Source organism: Varanus komodoensis, unplaced genomic scaffold, assembly GCF_004798865.1.
Source record: "Varanus komodoensis strain SLA01 unplaced genomic scaffold, ASM479886v1 scaffold42, whole genome shotgun sequence".
Classification (NCBI taxonomy): Eukaryota; Metazoa; Chordata; class Lepidosauria; order Squamata; family Varanidae; genus Varanus; species Varanus komodoensis.
Window position 1 is genome coordinate 3,243,908 of NW_025335972.1, and position 19,904 is coordinate 3,263,811.

The window sequence follows — 19,904 nt, forward strand, 5'->3', positions numbered from 1 at the left end:
TTTTTTGTTAAAAAATACATGTGCTGATTGGTATGGGGTACAATGAGGTTGGGATATGTGGCTGCTTTAGACTGCACTTGTTTCCACATTCCCTGTTGCCAAATTTGAGGCCTTTGCAATATTGCTTTCTTGACTGCAAGCAGGGTCAGCTGTAGGCCGTATGTGGGTAATGCCCTCAGCACAGAAAGCCAACTTCACTATCATACACATTCTATATTCCTGCCAGGACCTCTGAAGGGGCAAGTCAACATCAGCTGCTTCAGCTCATGGTCCCTGAGGAAAGCCAAAATGGGGAGAGGACCCTGGCCTGTAGTGGACACTTCTTTCTGTTCTTGGCTGGCCTGCGCTCTCCCATTCTCCTGAAAAGCCTCCTGCTCCTTGGCTGTCCAGAACTGGATGTGGATAAGTGGAGCAATGCTTGTTCCTCTTGTTATAAAACTCAAACTCGTCCACAGTCCACACGGCTCCCTTCACATTCTCCACACGCACAAAGCATTTGTGTAAACTAAGGTTGTGTCGGATGGCATTCTGTGGATTGAGAAGAGTCTCTGAGAGGGCGGCCACTTGCTGCTAGACTTGCATTTTTCTTTACACTAACCTTCAGCCCTAACTATGATTGCCCTGCTTTAGACCTACTCCACACATAACACTAACCCATGGTTTATTTAACCCATACTCTTATTTCCTTACTGATAGATAATCAAAGAAGACCTGGTTTGTTTTGTCAATGACTAGATTGTTTTGAATCCCTTCTCATGTGCTTGCTCCCTCCCTAGATCTCAAATGACTTTCTAGTATTGTATACTGTCCTGCAGAGAAGTTGCTTTTTGAACCACTCTTGCAAGCTGCCTCTAGCCTGATGAAACCACCTACACCTTGAGTTTGCATGTAACAGCAACCAATGATTTAAACAATCCAGAGTTTATAACCCAACAATGAACTGCAGTTTACTTTTATGGTAGCATTCACATATAACCACCTAGAATTCAGAAACATGTGGGTTAAATAAACCATAGGGTTAAGCATTACAGATAAAACAGGTTATAATCTTCCTCTTTTTCACACTCTCAAATAAATTCACCTTTGAGTCCTCTTTCCCAGCTTTGTTTTATGCTTCCCATAATTGCTTGTTATTTAGCTCTGGTTAGTCAGACAAATAGTTCATTTTATTCTTGGTACAGAAATTAATATGAACATGTTTGGTTACCATTACACTGCATTCTACTGAATATAAAAGGCTTATTTTACTCTGAGGGAAGCCATTTGTGTACTTGACCAACTGCAGCCTGTCAGACCAAAAGAGGACTTTCCCAGGTACCAGTTCCCCAAGCCTTCTCTCTAGCTGGGACATCCAGATGCAAAATGGGTAGACTGCCACTGAGCCACGGCCCTTCTGCATGGCAGCTTGTGCAACACAGAATCAGATCCCTTCATCTGTGTGTTTTCTTAAGCACGGTTCTTCCGTGCGTCTGTCCCAATTTTTTCATGCTGCTTTTTCTTCTCCCTGCTACCCACTGCCCCAAGTCAGTTTTCAGTCCTGCTTCCCCAGACTGTGGTCAAAAAGCATTTCCATTCCTCAAAATATAGAAATAAAAGTACTTCATAGTTTTTTGAACTGAAGTTTGAGATTATTTCCAAAGGTTGAGATTGTAATGCAGAAATAGATACTCTACTCCTCTATCCATTTCCTTTCCTCTCCTGTTATCTCTTTCTTTCCCTGATCTCCAATGACACTTCCTTCCCCCAACCCCTAATTTCTCAGCCACCCCATATTTCCATCCTGATACCACTTCTTCACATCCCCCTTCTCAGCTCAAACCTGGGGTCCCCTCACCTTCCAGGTAGGTATGTGGTGCCTGAAGAAGCCAAAATTGTTGTTGAACCAGCAATAGATCTCATTCAAGCTGAGTTGTTTCTTGGGAGATTCTAGGATGGCCTGAAAACCATAGGCATGGATAGTTAACAGCAGCACCCTGGAGTCAAAGCAGCCTAGCTCTGCTGGTGGGTGGAACTCTTTTTGGTGAACTAACAAAGGAAATGTCTGGTTTTGCGCTTACAGTGCTAAATTGCATGCATGGGGAAGGTGCTAGGAGATGCACACAAGGCATGCATTGGAAGAACTTGGCACCCACATTGTATGGTCAATTATGCAGGCTGAATGCAGAAGAAGCCTGAAACATGGTTTTGCTTAGCAGCTGCCCTGTGCAGCCTTAGGAGAGGGCCCCGAGATCTCTTGCAGACCACAGAGAATGCTGGGCACAACTAAGTGCTTGCATGTAGTTGGAGAGCCATGTCCTAACATCCCATGTAGTCCTCCTGCAAGGGTTCCACGGGGATGTTCTTCAGCAGCATGCCTCAAGGTGCCGCTACACAAATGACCTCTTGGGTAGCTGATACGGTCATGCCTTAAGCAGTATCTGAGTTGTGGCACTTATTCTGCTCTGCTGTGCCATTCATACATGGAGATCATATGCACATGGGGAAACATGTTCTTCAGCTGCCTCTTTGCACTAAACTTGCTTTCTGCACAAGCTGATAACTGTTTAAGATAGGCATACAGAGCTTGTCCTGGTAAGGAGTGCCTTACAGTGCATTTATGCTAACTTGGCTGCAACAAATGGACACAGGTTGACAGTGACTTCACTAAGTGCAGAGAAGGAAAAGGTTTCTGGACATGGGATAGTGGTGCAGTGAGAAAGAGTAGGTGGCCATGGCATGGGGAGGGGCTTATTTCTACAGCATTCAGTCCTACCTGGAAAACAGATTTTTTTTCCAGTGAGCTGATCACAGAATAACAGAGCTGGAAGTGGCCACAAGGCCCAACCCCCCGCTGTTGCAGGAACCAAGTTACAGCATCCCACTCAGATGGCTGCCCAGTTTCTGTTTGGATGTCTCTAGTGAGGGACAGCCTACCAGCTCTCTAGGCAGCTGGTCCCACTGTCGTGTTGCTCTGATGGTGAGGAAGTTTTTCCTGATGTCCAGCCTGAATCTAGTTTGTTGCAGCTTGAGCTGATTATTCTGTGTCTTACATTCTAGCATTAGCAAGAAGAGATCTTGTCCTTCATCTTTGTGACAGCCTTTGAGGTACTTCTAGAGGGATAGCAAGTCCCCCCTCAGTCTTCTCTTCTCAAGGCCAAACATACCCAGTTAGTCTCATTCTCTCCTCCTAGGGCAGTGTTTCCAAACCCTGGATCATTTTTGTTGCCCTCCTCTGAACCCAGTGTATTTTTTCTGCATCTTTCTGAAATCTTGCTACCCAGATCATCTGTCCTATTTAAATATAGTCTTGTGCTATTTGCATGGTGCTTCATATCTGCCTTTTGCAATAACTTACCCAACCAATGAGGAAGGCATATGTGAATGGTGGACGGGTGGTGCTGTGCCTGTAATATTCGATGCTACGATTTCTCTCTGTGGTGAAAAAGAAGGTGGAAATGTTAATAGGAACAGTTCTTCATCTTCCCTGGGATCTTCTGATCCCAAGTCCTCTCTTGCTTGCAAGCCCAGTAAATAAGAGCTTGTTTGTGTTGTAAATGACCTTTTGTGAGGTCCCTCATTCTTGGAGCTGTAAAGGATGACATTGGTAACTTTTGTGACACTCTGCACATGCTTAGGAGCACTCCCTTCTAGTGGGCCTAGAAGGTGTTGCAAAGAATTTCCCTAGGTGTATAGCATGATTCAGATTTGAAGGTGCTTACTGGCTTATAACCACCATGCTAATTCAGCATGGCATCAAGCCGGACTCACATAATGAAGCTGTTTTCTGCTCATGGGCTGAGCTGCAAATGGAACTGACTCCATACATGTAGCTAGAGTGTGTTGTTCTTGTCCTCTTCATGAAAAAGGAATTTAGAACATAGGTGATCTAGAAAACAATTGATCAGGATATCTCTATAAATAGATAGGTATACCCATTCATGAAAAACAGGTACCACCAGCACACAGCACCTGCTTTCATATGAACAAGTAAGAGTAAAATGGTGGACTGCGTGCTTCCATCCTATAGGGCTGGGATCCCTCCATTGCTCTACTCATCTCTCAAAAGCAGGCACTGCCTTCAGCCTTCTCAATGCTTTGTTGGCTTCTGCAACTTTTCCCCCTACACTGGACAGATAACAGAACTACATCTTTGACCCCAAGTCCTGCAAGCTAATACCTAGGGTGCACCAATCAGTTTCTGGAGTGCCAGGATTTGGAATCCCATCCTTGAGATCACTTCTCACCTGAACTGCTCTGGCCTTCATGGTGGGTTGTGAGGTGTCTCTCACTCACAAGCTCACTCCTTGGCCCTTTGGACTGCCCTGGAAGGATTAGCCCTGTGCTTACATATGGGAACTGTGAGTGGGAGTTGGATGCCAGCTCTGCCCGCATAATGTACAGCCGCTCCTTCTCTTGTGCCAGCTGGATCATAGAGCAGAAATGAAGAGAACACGGTCAGTTTCCGGGATATAAACATTCTGTCAATCTTGCCCTTTGCTTGGGAAGTGACTGAGAGTGTCTCACATTCCATTTGGTTGTATCCTGTAAGCCCAGACTATCGATCAAGTACCAGTTCCTTTGGAGAGTGCCCAGAGAAAGCAAAATCAGCCTTTGAAGCAGTTAGTTTTTCCATTCCCCTTCCCACTTGGTCTTCAGTTCTTCTCTGTCTCGACTGTCAGCATCCAGTGGGTGCTGAGCATGCTTTGCCCTCATTTGGCTGTTTTGCTTCTCTTCTCCCTCCTCCTTTCTCCAGGCCTGCAATCTGGTGGGATTTTTTTAACTTCTGCAAATTTTAGGATTACACCAAGTCTGCTGATAACTCCCACTTGCTGCCATTTTGGCTATATAGATATCTGTACTTGGAGGAGAAAAGCAAACATGACCTTACATCTGTGTCCAAAAAACTTTTTTTTTCTTTTTCACCCTAGAGTAAGTGCATAAGGAGGCTTTTAAGATCTGGAGTGGGGGACCCTTCACCTACCCTAGAGTAATTATCTTTAAAAAATATCTGCTAGACACTGATTTAAAAGTAAAGTCCATTTTGGCCCAGAGAACAGGAATATGGGGTGCAACTTGCTGTACAGTAGTTTTGCCCAACCTGGTGCCCTCCAGTAGTTTTGGTCTTCAGCATCAGCCCCAGTCAGAAAATGGCTGACAGACAGAAATAGCCCAAAGCAAGGGCACCAGACTGGGCAGGGTGGCTCTCTAGTGCTATGTCCCCTCAACCCAGCAGAGCTGGCCCTTACCTCATCTTCCAGTTGGCGCACCAGTTCTTCTTGCATGTGCCACTTGGTATTACCCAGTCTGCGCTCCCTGCACATGCTTCTGCAAGAGACAACAGGCCGCAAGCCACCTTCAGACACACATCCTCCAGTTGTCCAGTTTTCACTTGAGACAATCCAACACGCCTGGCAAGTCTATCGCTCGCTGAAGGCAACCCTTGACATCTTAGCAGCCTCCCTGCTGATTCACACTCATGCAATACCTGGCACCAAGTCCCTGGGCAGCATTGGCTGCTTTGCAAGGCAAATGAAGCAAACTAACCGCTTTGTGGGCTCCTGAGCTGTTTTGAGCTGCAGGATAGTAAGACTCAATCCCAAGGTTCCTTTTGTCTTCTGACTTGCAAGCTGAACGTTTAAACTACTTATTTCAATTCAGCCTGCAACCCTTCCCTCTATCAACTAGATGCACAGCCAGGTTCCAAGCATTGTCAGACCTACCTTTTCCCCTGCCAAGCTGGTATTTTTCAGCTCCTTTTCTCATCCCTGAGCTGGAAAAAGCTTTCATTTCTCATAAGCAAGAACTTTCTCCTGCTGAGTGCTGAGAAAAAGAGCCTTCCTCACCATGCAGCAAGGAAAACCTCTCTGATCAGCTGCTGATCAGAAAAACGAGCTTTCCCCTATCAAGGGAGAGGAAGTGGGAGCCTAAAGAAGAGGCTGGTTGGCTGGATGGACAACTCTGTAGACTCTGAGCCTGATCAACCAATTATCTGATTTGGTATGAGGTTCCTATGTTCCATCTGTCCTAGATGCTGCCATTCCTGTTCTACAGGATAAGAGTAGTGCAGCTAGAGAGGTATGAAAACTTGTTTCTGTTTACAAAAATGCCTTGTTTGTACCCCTGCATATTTTCCAAAAATATTTATAAATTTTTGAATTTGCTTTTTAAAGATGCACAACTCTTCCCATTCAAATAAACTAAAAACAAATTCTGGTGAGCTCAAGCATCTGTTTTCCCTTCTGTAAGGCTTCTCTCTTTCTTGAACTGAGCTCATGGATTTATCCCCCTCTCCTGATTATTGAACATTACTACCTAGGGCTTCAATTCTCCTCCTTTTTCATGCAGGCTAGAAAGGAAAGTACCATTCCCTTCTACAACCAACTCGTTGAGTCACCACAACTGGTTCATGGGGCCAAAGTTATGATTTCGGGGCACAATCAAGTGGAATTAACCAACTGTGGTTTGGGCAGAGGCTGTGGCCTTCTCTGCCATGACTTTTTTCCCAACCAAATGTATGAGTGGCAAACCAAAAAAACAAAACAACCAGGGCACGATGTGGAGCTGTCTGGTGGTTACCTTTTTATTTTATCATATACATTGCTGGTATATTGTTACTACATTGCTTTTATATCTCGCCTCTTTCCCTCTTGTGAGGACCCCAAGGCAGCTCCCATAGTTCCATTTTATCCCCACAACAACAACCCTCTGAGGTAGGGTTGGGTTGAGAGAACTGTCCCAAAGTTACCCAGTGGGCTTCCCGGCCAGTGGGGACCAGAACCCAGATCTGCCAGGTGCTCAGTCCAACACTCTCACCATCACACCACACTGGTTGCACTGTTCTTGTGCAGAAAGGTAGTATAGAAATACCTTAAATAAATTATATGGAATTAACATTGCCAGCCCCTGACACTCGGAGGGCAGAGTGTGGGTCCATGAAGGTTTGGGTAGGACAAACTAGAGTCGTGTCTGCTGGGCCAGGGCAAGAACTCAGCCATGCATGGTAGCTCATGAAAATTTATGAAGATGATGGAGCAGGAAAAATGAGTTCAAGCTCTCAAGCCAGGCTTAAACCCCTTTCCACCCAGAGATTTTAATAATTCCTTTGGAGGATGCGCTTCAAATCTGAACGCAGCAGCGGGGTGGTTAACATCCAACAATTTATTTACTGAGCTATCAAAAAGATAACTCATCCTAACAACAGACCTCACTCAGGCTGCAGTTGCCCTGTGCTCCCTCTTGCTCCTACTCCTGCAACTGGGTAGCCCCGCAGCCCTACTGCCACCTTTTTTCACTTAAAAGGAACTACTTTCCCCTCTGAGCTGAGGGCAAAGCCTGAGGGTGAAGGGTGACAGAGTTTATCAGTAAAGGAGAAGGCCTAATACAACCTGGGCAGGTTTAAGTGGGATTGCTAGGCCTCTGGACCAGTTACCTGCACAGAATGGCCATGTGCCATCTTTTCTGGAGTACCTTGATCAAGTGTCCTGCACAGCAAACAGAACAGGTAGGCACATAGGTCATCTTCCACACTATAGTGAGATGTACTGTATTTCTATTTAAATTACAGTAATTATTTCTAAGTTTGCATCTATACATATAGATTAACCTATGCCAGTGTTATACAAATCACTGTATTCTCTGTCTGGGCAATACACAAGTGGCCACCCTGCTAATGTAACATCATTCTACAAACATTTCCAGACTTGGAGAAAAGCCTCAGGAATCAAACAAACTGCAGTGGGAGGTGAAAAGTCTTCTTTCTGTGTGTTGCTTTTCAAGACACCTGGTAGGGATGCTTTTGGCACACGAGACCAGTGACCAGATAACAGGTTAGCTCACCTTTCCTCGAAGCTGTGGAAGCAAGGGCTGTTGCCCACGGGTAGCCGCTTCCCTGGGGACCTGTCTCTGAAGTGGGGTGCAGTAACAGCAGCTTGCTGAGTCCAGTCTAACTTCACAGTGTTGATTCCTGAAACAAAGCCAAACCAGGAGGAGGGTGGGCAGCTGGGCAGCCATGCAAACACCCATGTCTTCCCTTTGCCTCTACTTACGAGGGGATGGAGCATGACCTGAGCCTGCAGACTGGCCTTCCTGTGGCAGTGATGACCCCGGAAAGGGCAGTAAGAGGCGTGGCTGTTGGCTGCTGTCTGTGAAGGAGGCCTGAGAGGAACCAGGAGAATGTTGAGAGAAATAACAATCAAGAGTTAGTACTCCCCCTTCTCAATGACAAGGCTCCTACAATCTTAAGCAGGACTGGCATCAAGTGTAGGCATGCCGGGGCAGCTGCCTACAACCTGCACCACAGCAGGGCCCTGTGACAAGAGCCCCTGGACCACCTCCTCCTCATCAATGAAACCTGCATGCTCCTCTGCCTCACACTCTGGTCCACTCAGTGGCAATGGAGAGGAGGAGGAGGATGGGTCAGTGTCACTGCCTCCTTGCTCTCTGGCTCTCTCTGCCTGTCAAACAAGGAAGAGGACACCAACTGGGGGGTGTCAAGGCCCCTCCATAACCACAGGTTGTTGACAGAAGCTGTTGGATTCCCCACCTCACACCCCACCTAGTAAAAATTGCCTGGCTCCTTTGTGGATTCGCTACTGGACTAGTTCTGGGATTTTACATCTGTACCCAGAGGACCCTATAGTCAAACCCCAGACAGACAGTTTCCTTCTGCTTTTCCTCTGCTAACTACTGAATCAAGGATAAGAGGGAACAGTGCAGGCTGCCCTCAGTTTGGAAGGAATGATCTTGACTAGAGGAGACCTACAACAGCAAAGTTTTGAGACTTGTTGATGACAGAAAAAGTGGAAAATCATAGCCATTTCTCCTTTTAAAATGAGCTGAACATTTTCATGTTCAGAGTGTTTTAAAGTGCTGCTTCTATGTGTTATGAATACTTTAATTAATGGAAGCCTAATTTTATCAAGGAAGATGTGTGTGTGGCGGGGGTGGGGGTGGATAAACTATGCACACATGCTAGATCTTGCTACCATCCCATAAAACCTACAATTCTGAAAGTTCTGGAATTCCAGAACTGATATATGCATCCATTTCTGGAAGGATACTCATCACCTTGAGAGAATTCCATCCTTAAAGGTGACCTAGAAATAATTTTAGAAGAATGGAGGTTCTGGCAATACCTGTTGAATCGGCACAGCTTGGCTCTGTTTGTCCTGGGAAGAAGAAGTGACGGCCTTGGGTTGGCTCAGCGCTGGTGGCGAATGTACCTGGGAAGGAGCAGGTATCATTGCAGTGTTTAGGGATGGCAGGGCCCCATTCACTGTGGGCCCTTGGCCAATCTGGTCTCGAAGGGCCTCTGAACCATCAGGGATATCAAGGGTAGGAGTGTGCCAAGGCAGAAGTCTGTTCCAAGTGGTGGGTGGGGAATGTATACAATAGGGATACAATTGGGAATTTAAATTAAATTAAATTAAAGCTCTTAATGCATTAAAGCTCTTACTGACATGAACTCAGCCTTCAGCAATGAGGCAGGGGATCCCCAAGGACTTGAGGTTGGGGGAAAGGAGTGGGGCCAGAGGAAGGGGAAGGGGCACAGCCACCTGGGAAACCACTGCAGCAGGGCTGGATCGAGCTGCCTGGCCAGAGGTTCCCCACGCTGCTACTGGGCTTGCACTGTTTTGCACTGGCAAAGACAGGTCCTACCTGCCTGGATTCAGTGCCAAGAAAGGAGGGGGAAAGACAGCAACAAGAGTTTTCTGTCTGTAGGCTTCAGCAACTGCCTGAGCAGGCCTGCCTTTGGACACTTGCCATGAGTGGGTTGGCCTCCCTGCCTTGACTGGATCCCGAGTGACTTCCTTGTTGCTTGTACGGCATGGCACGTGTCAGCACCGTCGGCCGATTCTGAGCGCCCCGTCTTGGGCTGGGCTGGAATGTGCTCTTTGGAGCCATAGAGGGGGATGGCTTGGAACCAGGCATCAAGAACTGGGAGTGTCTGGAATAAAATAATCTAATCAACTGACATTTCCACACTTTCCCCCCACAACCTTGATCTCCCAGACCTACCCAAACAGCCTCCCGGAAGGTGATTCAATTTGAATTTTGTAAATCTGCAGTGCCTTCCAGAAAAGTCTGGAAATCTAATTTGCCAGTGATGATAGTGCAGCGGGAGCAGCAACAAAAACGGGTGCAGTGGTATGCAACCAGAGACAAGTGTGTTTCCTGTTCTCTAAAAATGAATAATTTGAAGGAAGTGGTGAGTGGCTAGGAAATGGGGGAAGCAAGTGAGATGTGTCAAACCACAGGTGGCGCTAAGCTAAGCAAAGAGTTAAAAAGATAAAGTAATTAATTATTATCTGCCACACCTTGCATAGCTAATACCCTCATTTACATGGTCATGCGATATATGAAGTGGGAGGGGATGGGAAACATGTAAGAGGAGGATGGAGAGAATGTAACTCCTGAGTATCCCGGCCAATGAGGAGAAAATGGAAAGGGTTATGCAGCCGTGGAAAGCAATAAAAGACATGAATTGAGAGGAAACTATCTGGGAAGGACATTGAGTGTTACTTTGATCTTTCCCCCTTTATTGCAATAAAAAGATATTGACCTCACTCTGTGAATATTCCTATTTTGTAAAGAAAACAGGTTCTAAGATGAAAATTTTATAACAATAATCATAAGACTAACATTCAAAAGCTAATTGCATTTCCAGCATGCAAAGTGCTTAATAATTTGTAGGCCCACTTCTTTGTCTCAAGAACATGAGTAGTTCAATATTCCCAAGGCACTTGGGTCTCACTGCCTAACTTGGCCAGGTACTTCAACAACTGACAGAAATCTAGGACACACAGAGTCCAAAATCCCCGAAATATTAGGAAAAAAATGTATGTTTAGATTTTTTACAGTAAAAAAATAAATGAGCACAACTTTATTTTAACAGCAAATAGTTAACAGAATAAGGCATGCCACTCATGAAAAAAGTAAGTGCAAAGTTTTCCCCTCACAAACTCGAACCAGCTTTGAATCAAGGGCGTGGGATTATCTTTATACCGTGGGATACAAAATATGGAATATTTTAAAGACAGTTTACAAAGTTATAAAGAAAATCTCCAAACTGTGTAGCCGGTTTCTGCTCAAAGCTGATGAAAAGAAAGTGATGTCCAGATGTCATGTGCTAAAATGCTTCCACAGGGCATAGACCTCGATTCTTTCCTTTGACACCCAACTTGCATTCCTATTAGAATTTATTCCAAATTTCTTCCTTAGTTAATAAAATACTGATATTACTGATTTAAGCTCAGTGTAGCACATTCTAAAAAATGGATGAAAGTGAGCCACTGAAATGAAGTAATAACCCTGGCTGATGGGAGTTAAAATCTAAAACATGTGAAGCTTTACGTTGGAGAATGGTATGTTAGGGAAGCAGCACATTATATGTAGGAAAACATACCAAGCTTCTCCCTGTGAGGTTACTTAAAGATTAGTAACCGTTGTGCCTACCACATTAAGGCAAATGGAAAGAACAAAACCCAGGCAGCAATTTTTGCAGGAGGAAAAGTTGCTTTGGGAGAGAATGATCTAGAACAAAAGAGGTGTGTTTTTAACATGCTTGCCAGTTTTGCGCTGCAAAACACTTCCTTCTGCAGGCATTACTGACCCAATGCTCCTCTCAGAAAGGCTCATTCTCCTCAGTTAATTGGGGATTAACACTTTTCCTGAAGGCAATGCACAGCTCTGCCCTCACACATACATGCACATATGGAAAAGTCGCATCAGAGACTGACAAAATTGAAATACAGTGTTCAAATTCATGTTCAACATACATCAAAAAGCTAAGAACATTTTCTGTCAGAGAAATTCTATAAATAGAGTTTGCACTGCACTTGCAGCCTTGCTAGTCCTCATGTCTGCAGTTTGGAAGAAAGCTACCACCCACTCGAGGATGGCTACTGATCTATAAAGGAAGAGGATGGGGGAAGGGGTGGTGCTTTCTTCTGCAGGCTGTTGATCAGACTGTTGCTTTGTACCAGCCAAACTGATAGTTTTGTTTATTACTTCATATATTAAAAGGTGGCATGCATTCAGTGCTTTCTTGATTTCTATGCATTCATTATGAATGGTCTTCTGGATTTTTGTGGTCCTGGGCCACCATCTCTATTTCACTGGATGAATACCAGTGGGCTTATGGGAGGATTTTGCAAAGAAACCACAAATGAATTGGAAGTGCCACAGCTTTACTGGGAAGTGGACAGTTACCCAGTGTTGTGCTGGTATTATTTTTCACATGCAGTTGCTGTTCTTGGAGCCCATGTTAATGAATACAGTGCAATGTCTGCTGTGTTTATACTGTGATCAAGTGCTGCACACCAGTGCATAGTGTTCTAGGTGTAGGAGAAGCAGGAAGAGTTTGGCACATTGCACGTGCTTTATAGCACAAACCACAGTGCTGCAATTGCAGACTGTGTGAGATCACACTGCCATTTCAGGTTCCTCCGCCCCCCCCCCCAAGTCCACAAGATGTACGTGCACCTGCTCAGCTATGCAGAAATGCAGGTTATGTGCTAATTCACAGCCATACACCCATGCATTGAAATACATCTCCAAGGAAATGGCCCATCAGCCACCCTTTCCAGCAAAGGCTAACAGCTGTGGATTTCTTGCCTGTAAATCCCTGCCTGCCAGCTGAGTTTCAAGGTGAAGGCGGTGGGAGGAGAAGGGAGTGAGGTGCAGAGTATGTATTACAGCTTTGAACTGTAAAATACTGTTAGACAGGAGTACACATAACGCAGTAGCATATGGAAACTGCAGTCATCCTCACAAAAAACAAAATCCCAACAACCCCAAAATCATAAAGATGATCTTTGGGGAATAGGAATGATTTTGGAGGAGGAATGGCATCCGCACAACAAGTTGGGGTATGTGACATGTGCCAAATAGCCAGGCATTGCAGTATCGATAAAATTGCTAGTGTAGATTGAGGCCAACTCCCAAGGCTTCTGCAAGGGGAGGCATAGAAATGGCATAGAAATGTAATAATAATAATAATAATAATAATAATAATAATAATAATTTCTTGAGAGAGAAAAGAGATCCTTTAAGATGCTTTCAGCTATGTTGGCCTTTGTCATTTACTCCCTTGCATATGCATTTCTACGGAAACTGTATCACAGTCCAAAGCAGCCTTCCCCAACCCCCAGCATGCTATCTGGGGATGATGGGAGTTGCCCATTGGAAGAGCAGAAATATGGTCCAAATGGTTGCTAATTTTTGATTGTTAAATTACTGGCTTCCAGCTGCATTCAGGCCCCAGTGCAAGAACAGCATAGATGGTCATGGGAGAGACTTCAGATCCCAGTAATAATCATCAGAGAAGTGCACAATGCAGTTCTATTGGCTATGTTCAAGCCTAGAATCTCTTTGGCCAGCCCTGCTAGCTCTGGCATGCTTGGAGCCATAGGACTTCAACTCCTCCACCCCTCTCTGGTTAACCATGATTGATTAATTAATTGTAAGCTGTCCGTCTTGTTTTACTAGCAGTGCACTTGAGCTTCTAAAAGTACTGCATTGCACATAGAAATTGCCATTAGCTGGAAGGTAGCCTTCCTTAGCGTTGCCTTTTTTCAATGTGTCAGTCTACTCTGCAAAGGAATTAGAAAGAGAGCCTCTAGAAGAGTCGTCAATCTTTAAAGATATTAGATAAATTGCAATTTCGCCAACGGCACATCAGAACTGTACTTTAAAAAAAAAATCGTTTAGGGGATTTGTCAAGCGTATTCTGCAAAGCCTTCTGGGAGTTGTAGGCTTGCTTGCTGACTCTCCTTCTAAGGGAAATGACCGCTTGGCGGACACAGGAAACTACGCACGGCAAGCCAGGAATTGTAGTTTGCAACTGCTTCGCGTTTTGGTGATTGTCCAAATCAGAACCTCTCCTCGGTTAAAAAATAATAAATAACCTGCAACGCCCTTGCGCTGTAGAAATACGAGTTGCCGCCATATCAGCCTCTCTTGTTTATGGCTTGAGAGGAGTCGAGTTTGCAGAGATTAGTAGAGGGAAAAGCGCTCGTGTTGTAGGAGGAGATGCCGCCACCTCTTGGCTGTGCCATGAGAGATCATAACCTATCTCGACATTTGGTCGTTTTTCTTTACATTTGTATGCTGTTTGTAAAGTAGTGCATCCTAGTCTTAACTATGTTTATGTGATGTCCAACGCAAAGGAGCGTTGTTGTTAGTCGCAAAGTCGTGCCCGACTCATCATGACAACACGGACAACATTCCTCCAGGCGCAAAGGCGCATACAGTGATGATAGCACATAAAATAATGCGTTATACTTGGCGCTTGACAGAGTATCGAAACAAAATTGAAAAAGACAGATCCCTTCTCTGAGCAGCCCAGCAATCCAAATTTCAGTACTAGGAATAGAGAATCAAGGGTAGAAAAGCACTGGAAAGGTGGGGAGAATTCATTGGGGGACAAATTGGTTAAAATGGGTAGGAAAGGTAGCCTTCCCCAGCTGTTCTGGATGACAACTTTAAGCATTCCTGGCCACTGGCTATGCTGGCTGGAACTCCCAACACAACTGGAGGGCAACAGATTGCAAAACCTAATGTAAGCAAATACAGTAAATTATACTTAGGCTTAGTTTCTCAATTGGGAATGAGAATAAAAACTGCAGTCTATAGCCACTTACCTGAAAGTAAGTTTCATGAAACCAGTGCAGCTGGCTTCTGAGTAGATGTGTGTAGATCACATTGTAACAGATTATACCAAGGTTCTTGTAGAAAAAAAATAGTTTGAGGAACCATCTCAAAAGATGGGAAAACTTGTTTGATCTTCCCCAAGGGTACAAATGAGTGTGCTCTCAAAATTAAGGATTAAGAATACATTTTAACCTGGAATGTAATGCAGGTGTGAACTTACTAAAGGACTTTGTCAGCAGAGGTATGCTAGGGCAGCTATGATTATAGCTGCTTTTAGCCCAGGCGCAGGACTAACAGCAGCAACAACAACAACAGGATGTCAACGTTTAGATCTCCAGCTGAAATAGGAGAGAATGCAGGAACAGTTCACTGCCTGCACACCCAGCCCCACCCTGGTCCTGCCATCTACCTCCACTGAAGCTGCAGGATGGCACACTCGGATTCCTATATTTTGTTTATTTAGTTGTTACATTCTTATGCCCCCAAAGAATCTAACAACTAAAGCCCGCAAAGCTTTCTGGGTGGTTTGTCACAATTAAAAGCATAAAATTTTCCACCAGATACAGTATAATAGTTTTAATTACAGTATAAATTAGAAATAAAAACCAAGCAAAACCTAGTAGCAATGCAAAGGTTTAAAATACAGCAACAGATTTCAAACAGAACTGAAAGACTAAAATGTCTGGAAAAAAATAAGAACATTTTTACTTACCAATGGAAAAAGCACAATGTAGGCATCAGGGAAGACTTCTAACAGTATTGGACAAAATGCATTGTTCCTGCCTTAGGGGCTTTTAAATTTTAAACATTGTATTTATTTGTGGAAAAAACAGAAGAAGTGATAGGAAAACATGGGAGAGATGACAAATGGAAGATGACGTTATCTGGCCCCCTCACAAAATTCTGTCTGAGGCATTTCGATTATGCTTGGTGTAGGCAAAGTGGATAGAAAAACATTTTTCCCTTTCTCATAATATTCAAACACAGAGTCATCCCATAAAAATTTAGAACAGATAAAAGGAAGTGGTTTTAAACTATGGAACTCACTTCTAAAGATGTAGTGATGACCTCCAAGTTGGACAGCTTTAAAAGGGGATTCGACAAAATCATAGATGATAAGCCTATCAATGCCCACTAGTCCAGATGGCCATATATTGTGTCCAGTATCAGAAGAAGTATGCCTATGCATCCCAGTTGCTGGGGAGCATGGGTGGAAGGATGCTGTTGCATTCATGTCCAGCTTGTAGGATCCTATGGGTAGCTGGTTGGCTACTGTGTGAACAGAATGCTGGGCTAGAAAGAGCCTTGCGGGGCCATTCAAATGCTATTATGCTCTTATAATTGCAAAATGAAAGCCTCATCAGGAAGCACCCATGCACATGAGAAGCTGCACCCTGGCTTGCTTGCTTTCTACCACAAGATTTAAAAGTTTCATCCAAAATATCTGAACTGAAAGATGGCAGCCACCTTTATGCCTTATGAACCTGATTCTTCACAGAACAGCTGGGAGTGCATATCTAAAATCTGCTGTGCCACAGTAGGAAAAAAGCAGACCACTTAGAACACAATTCTGTGTTGTTTAAGCAGCAGTAAGTCCGACAACAACCAGCATTCCCCAGCCAGCCTAAGCATTCATAGGATTGTGCCCTTGGAGAAATTAGAATTTAGTGTCTTTCATTCTAATATCAAATGTAGTTGTTGAATTCTTGTTCGAGACAGGGTTTGTTGTTCATTAACTTCAGTCATTGTATATTAGGACTTTATTCCATATAAGATATTCATGCACTCAAACACATGTACAAATATATATACTAATAAAATGTACATAAAACTTTTGTGTGCATACCAGCACTTAGCAGTTTAATTAAAGTATTTGTGAGGTTTTCAGGACTTTATTTATTTACATGTATTTATAGGCTACCTTTAATTGCCGAGGCTTTCCTAGGTGGCTTACAATGGGTTGTTTGTGTTGGCATCTGTTGCTCTCATTTTCTTTTGCCTGTGGAATGATATAAAAACTTCCTCCTGAGCCATAGGTTGCTGGCAAAAGGACTGCCACACCACAGCCTTTGTTTCCTAGAATGTAGCAGAAGCTTTTAAAATGAGGGACATCGGATATTGAAATGAACTGAATATAGATGTACAAGGTGAAGGTATTTGGAAGAAAGGCATACCTGCTGCATGGAGCCACTAAATGCATCAGCATTTTCTAAAAAGAAAGGACCTGCTGCCTACACTTAAATGTAGGTCTCTGGTTACTGAAGATGTATGAAACCTGGTGAAGGAGAAGAGGGATGTGTGTATGGGGAGGAGTGGGTATGAGATGGAAACTCTGGAAGAAGAGATGCCCATCAGAAAGTCACTTCTCTCTCAGGCCACAATGCTGTGCATGGTTAGACAGAAGCAAGGTGTGCAACTCTCAGTATGCCTGCTAGATCTGTAAGCCTTTTTCTCTCTGAGCTTCCATAGTATTCTACTTGAATCTAATGTACCTCGCAGGGCTGCTATAAGGATAAACAGGAAAGAAGCATGAAGAACTCTATATGCCAAAAAGTGTTAAAGACATGAGGGGTTTGTCCGGGTAGCCACAAAGCAAGTGATAGCAATGATGGGAAACAGCCACTTGTGAGAAGATAGACTGACTGAGGAAGGCTTCCCAAAGACCTTCAGAAGCCTGGACCTCCTCGTGAAGCACTTAGCTTTTAAGCCATGCACAGATAAGGACATATTTAAGTTGTGTATTAGGTCTGAGACCAGGTTATGATTAGCCCCTCCAAGGATCCTAGAAGTTAGAGTCCTGTTGTCCCCTCATGGAACTACAGTTTCTAGCCTTGCTTGGGCAGCCAGTATGACACTTGAATCAGATGTAAAAGTGGTTTACATTTCTGTAGCGTTGTCTTTGATGGAACATTTGCTTGTCCAATTCCATTTTAAAAGTGCTGTTGTCAGGGCTCTCCCACAACATGATGTCTAAGGACTACACAAGAATACCAACTGCACCTGAGTTATCAGTGGAATGTATTGCACTCATCACAGAGGAAATCAAGGGGCATTTCTGTGAAAATACATGCTGTACATTACTAATGTTCCCCCCACCACAGTTCCACCCTTGCTGTAATACCTAGAGACCACTCCCTTCCCTCCCACTGTTTTGATGTCATCTTGTTTCTTATCAGTGAGTTTTGCAAATCTGCGGCCTTTCATAGAAATTAAGGGAAAATGCCTCCCCGCAATGGGTTTCGAATTGCTGACGCTGTTCCCAGAGAGTGTGCATTGGTACCATTTTCTGCATACTTTCCTATACGTCAAACTAAGCATCAAACCGCATCCGTGGGGTTAAAAATTCCCCTCTCAAAACGTCTTTGTTGGGCTGAAGGTTTGGAATCCTCCATCTTGTTCAATGTGCATTCACCTAATGCAGATCTGTAACTTTTAATCATCCCTTTAAAAAACACAGTCAAGCAGCAGCAAAAGGGTGAATTTTTCCCCCTTTTGGAAACATCTTTATGGGTGCAGTAGAGATTCTACTCAATTTTAATAGATGAATCTCCATAACTCTGCATTATATTCCATAAATCTGATGAATTCGACTATAGTACACAAACCTTATGCCAGAATAAATTTGTTAATCTTTAAGGTGCCACAAAATTATTTTCTTTGTAGTTTTTGCTGCAGTAGAATAACTCGGGTATCCTCTACAATACATGATTTGAACCAGAGAGCTCCAAGTATTTCCAGCTAATAGCAGCATGATCGTGTTTGTGTGTCTGAGGATGGTCTACCTTGTCCATTGTCATAGTATTGAATGATCTGTTTCTCAGTCAAAGTGACCACCTTGCCTTGTGTCATCTGGTAGATACAATTTTAGACTACTTGGCTTCCAACATAGCATAACTTATTTTGTGGTCTAAGCAGCACAATTAACTTGGCTACATTGCCAGCCATTATATTCTGCTATACTAGAGGTAGGAAATTACATTTAAAGAATGTTTGATCTCCCTGGATGTTTTGGTGGGAAGAGGTTGGTCTTCCTTGTTGTAGTTGAATATTTTGAATACTTCTGCCAAACATGCACTCCTTCCAAGCCTGCTGAGACCTTTCTTGAATCTTGTCAGCAGTACTTAACAATCTGAGGTTATAGTATTGACAGATGGGGTGGTTGGATTTAGAAGGTTCGTAGATGTTTACCTCAAGGTGCTTTTCTGCCACTCCCAATTTTGAGACAAAGGAAATAATATGATAGATGCAGGATCCAGATAGACAAATAGACATGCACATATGCAATGGGAACATGCACATATGCATATTTTTTCTCATAATCCCCCTTGCACTTGCACATTAAACCAATAGTATAGCTTTTGGTCCAGCATGTGGATTCTTCAAGTCAATTTGTGACATAGGATAAACGGAATGACTGAAATACTGAATGTATGTAATTACTATATAGGTTCAGGAGAAATGACTTCCTGTCCAATACAGAATACCATGTTTTCCAATCAGTTTTTTTTTTGGGGGGGGGGGGGCATTTCCAACTGTGAGCTATTTTCATGATCCATAAAATCACTCAGAGCTGCAGTGTAAAAGGTAAGGAGTCTTCTCTTTCCATTCCTCTTGTCAGAGCCCAATAAGATACTAATTTTTTCTGCAGCATGGTAGTTTTGTTTTGCTTTTCAAGTTGCAGTGAGACAAGGGAATTAAATATTGTCTCTTCATCATCTTTTTCAAAAATTCTACATTCAGACTTTTTAAAATTACAAATTAATGCCATCATTTTAACAACCAAAATTATTCTTCTACTTTAGACATGATGTTAAATTTCATGTCATTTTGCCAAATATATTTATTCAAGAATATTGGCCGAGGCAAAGAGATAAAGCTTAAACACAGGTATGTTCAGAAATATCTCAGTTTATCTTTAGATATCTTTGGATTCCTTTTCCATTAAAAAAATTAACTGCTTTCAGAATTCAGGGAACCATCAAGCAACAGTGAATCAGCCCAATCAAACTGCACCTCGCACATACAGAGTGCTTTTCATTCCATGAAGTCATTTCTAATGACTTAAGTGGCAGGCCAAGTTCTATGCGCACTTCCATTTGTTTAAGAAGAAATGCTGCCATCACAGGCATCATTGGAGAAGAAAACAAGAGGGGCCCTCCTGGTCCATTTCATCAGATGCTATTGTTTTCAGCACTGGCCAGCCAGCCAAGTAGCTCATAAGCAGGACATGGAAATGACAGTACATCTCTCCTATTGTTTGCCCTCAGCATGTT

The 19,904-nt window shown here is 43.6% G+C and overlaps 1 protein-coding gene across 1 annotated transcript; it reads right to left on the reverse strand.

Moving 5' to 3' along the window:
• Position 1: 1 nt before the first annotated feature.
• On the reverse strand, positions 2-9,807 carry LOC123029961 (forkhead box protein P3-like). Its single transcript, XM_044443429.1, has 9 exons — positions 9,742-9,807; positions 9,114-9,200; positions 8,025-8,133; positions 7,816-7,942; positions 5,226-5,304; positions 4,224-4,401; positions 3,335-3,411; positions 1,835-1,936; positions 2-528 (listed from the first exon to the last, which is right to left on the reverse strand). Exons 1-9 carry the CDS (start codon positions 9,805-9,807, stop codon positions 265-267), a joined length of 1,089 nt encoding a protein of 362 aa, XP_044299364.1. The 3' UTR covers positions 2-264.
• Between the last annotated feature and the right edge of the window lie 10,097 nt (positions 9,808-19,904).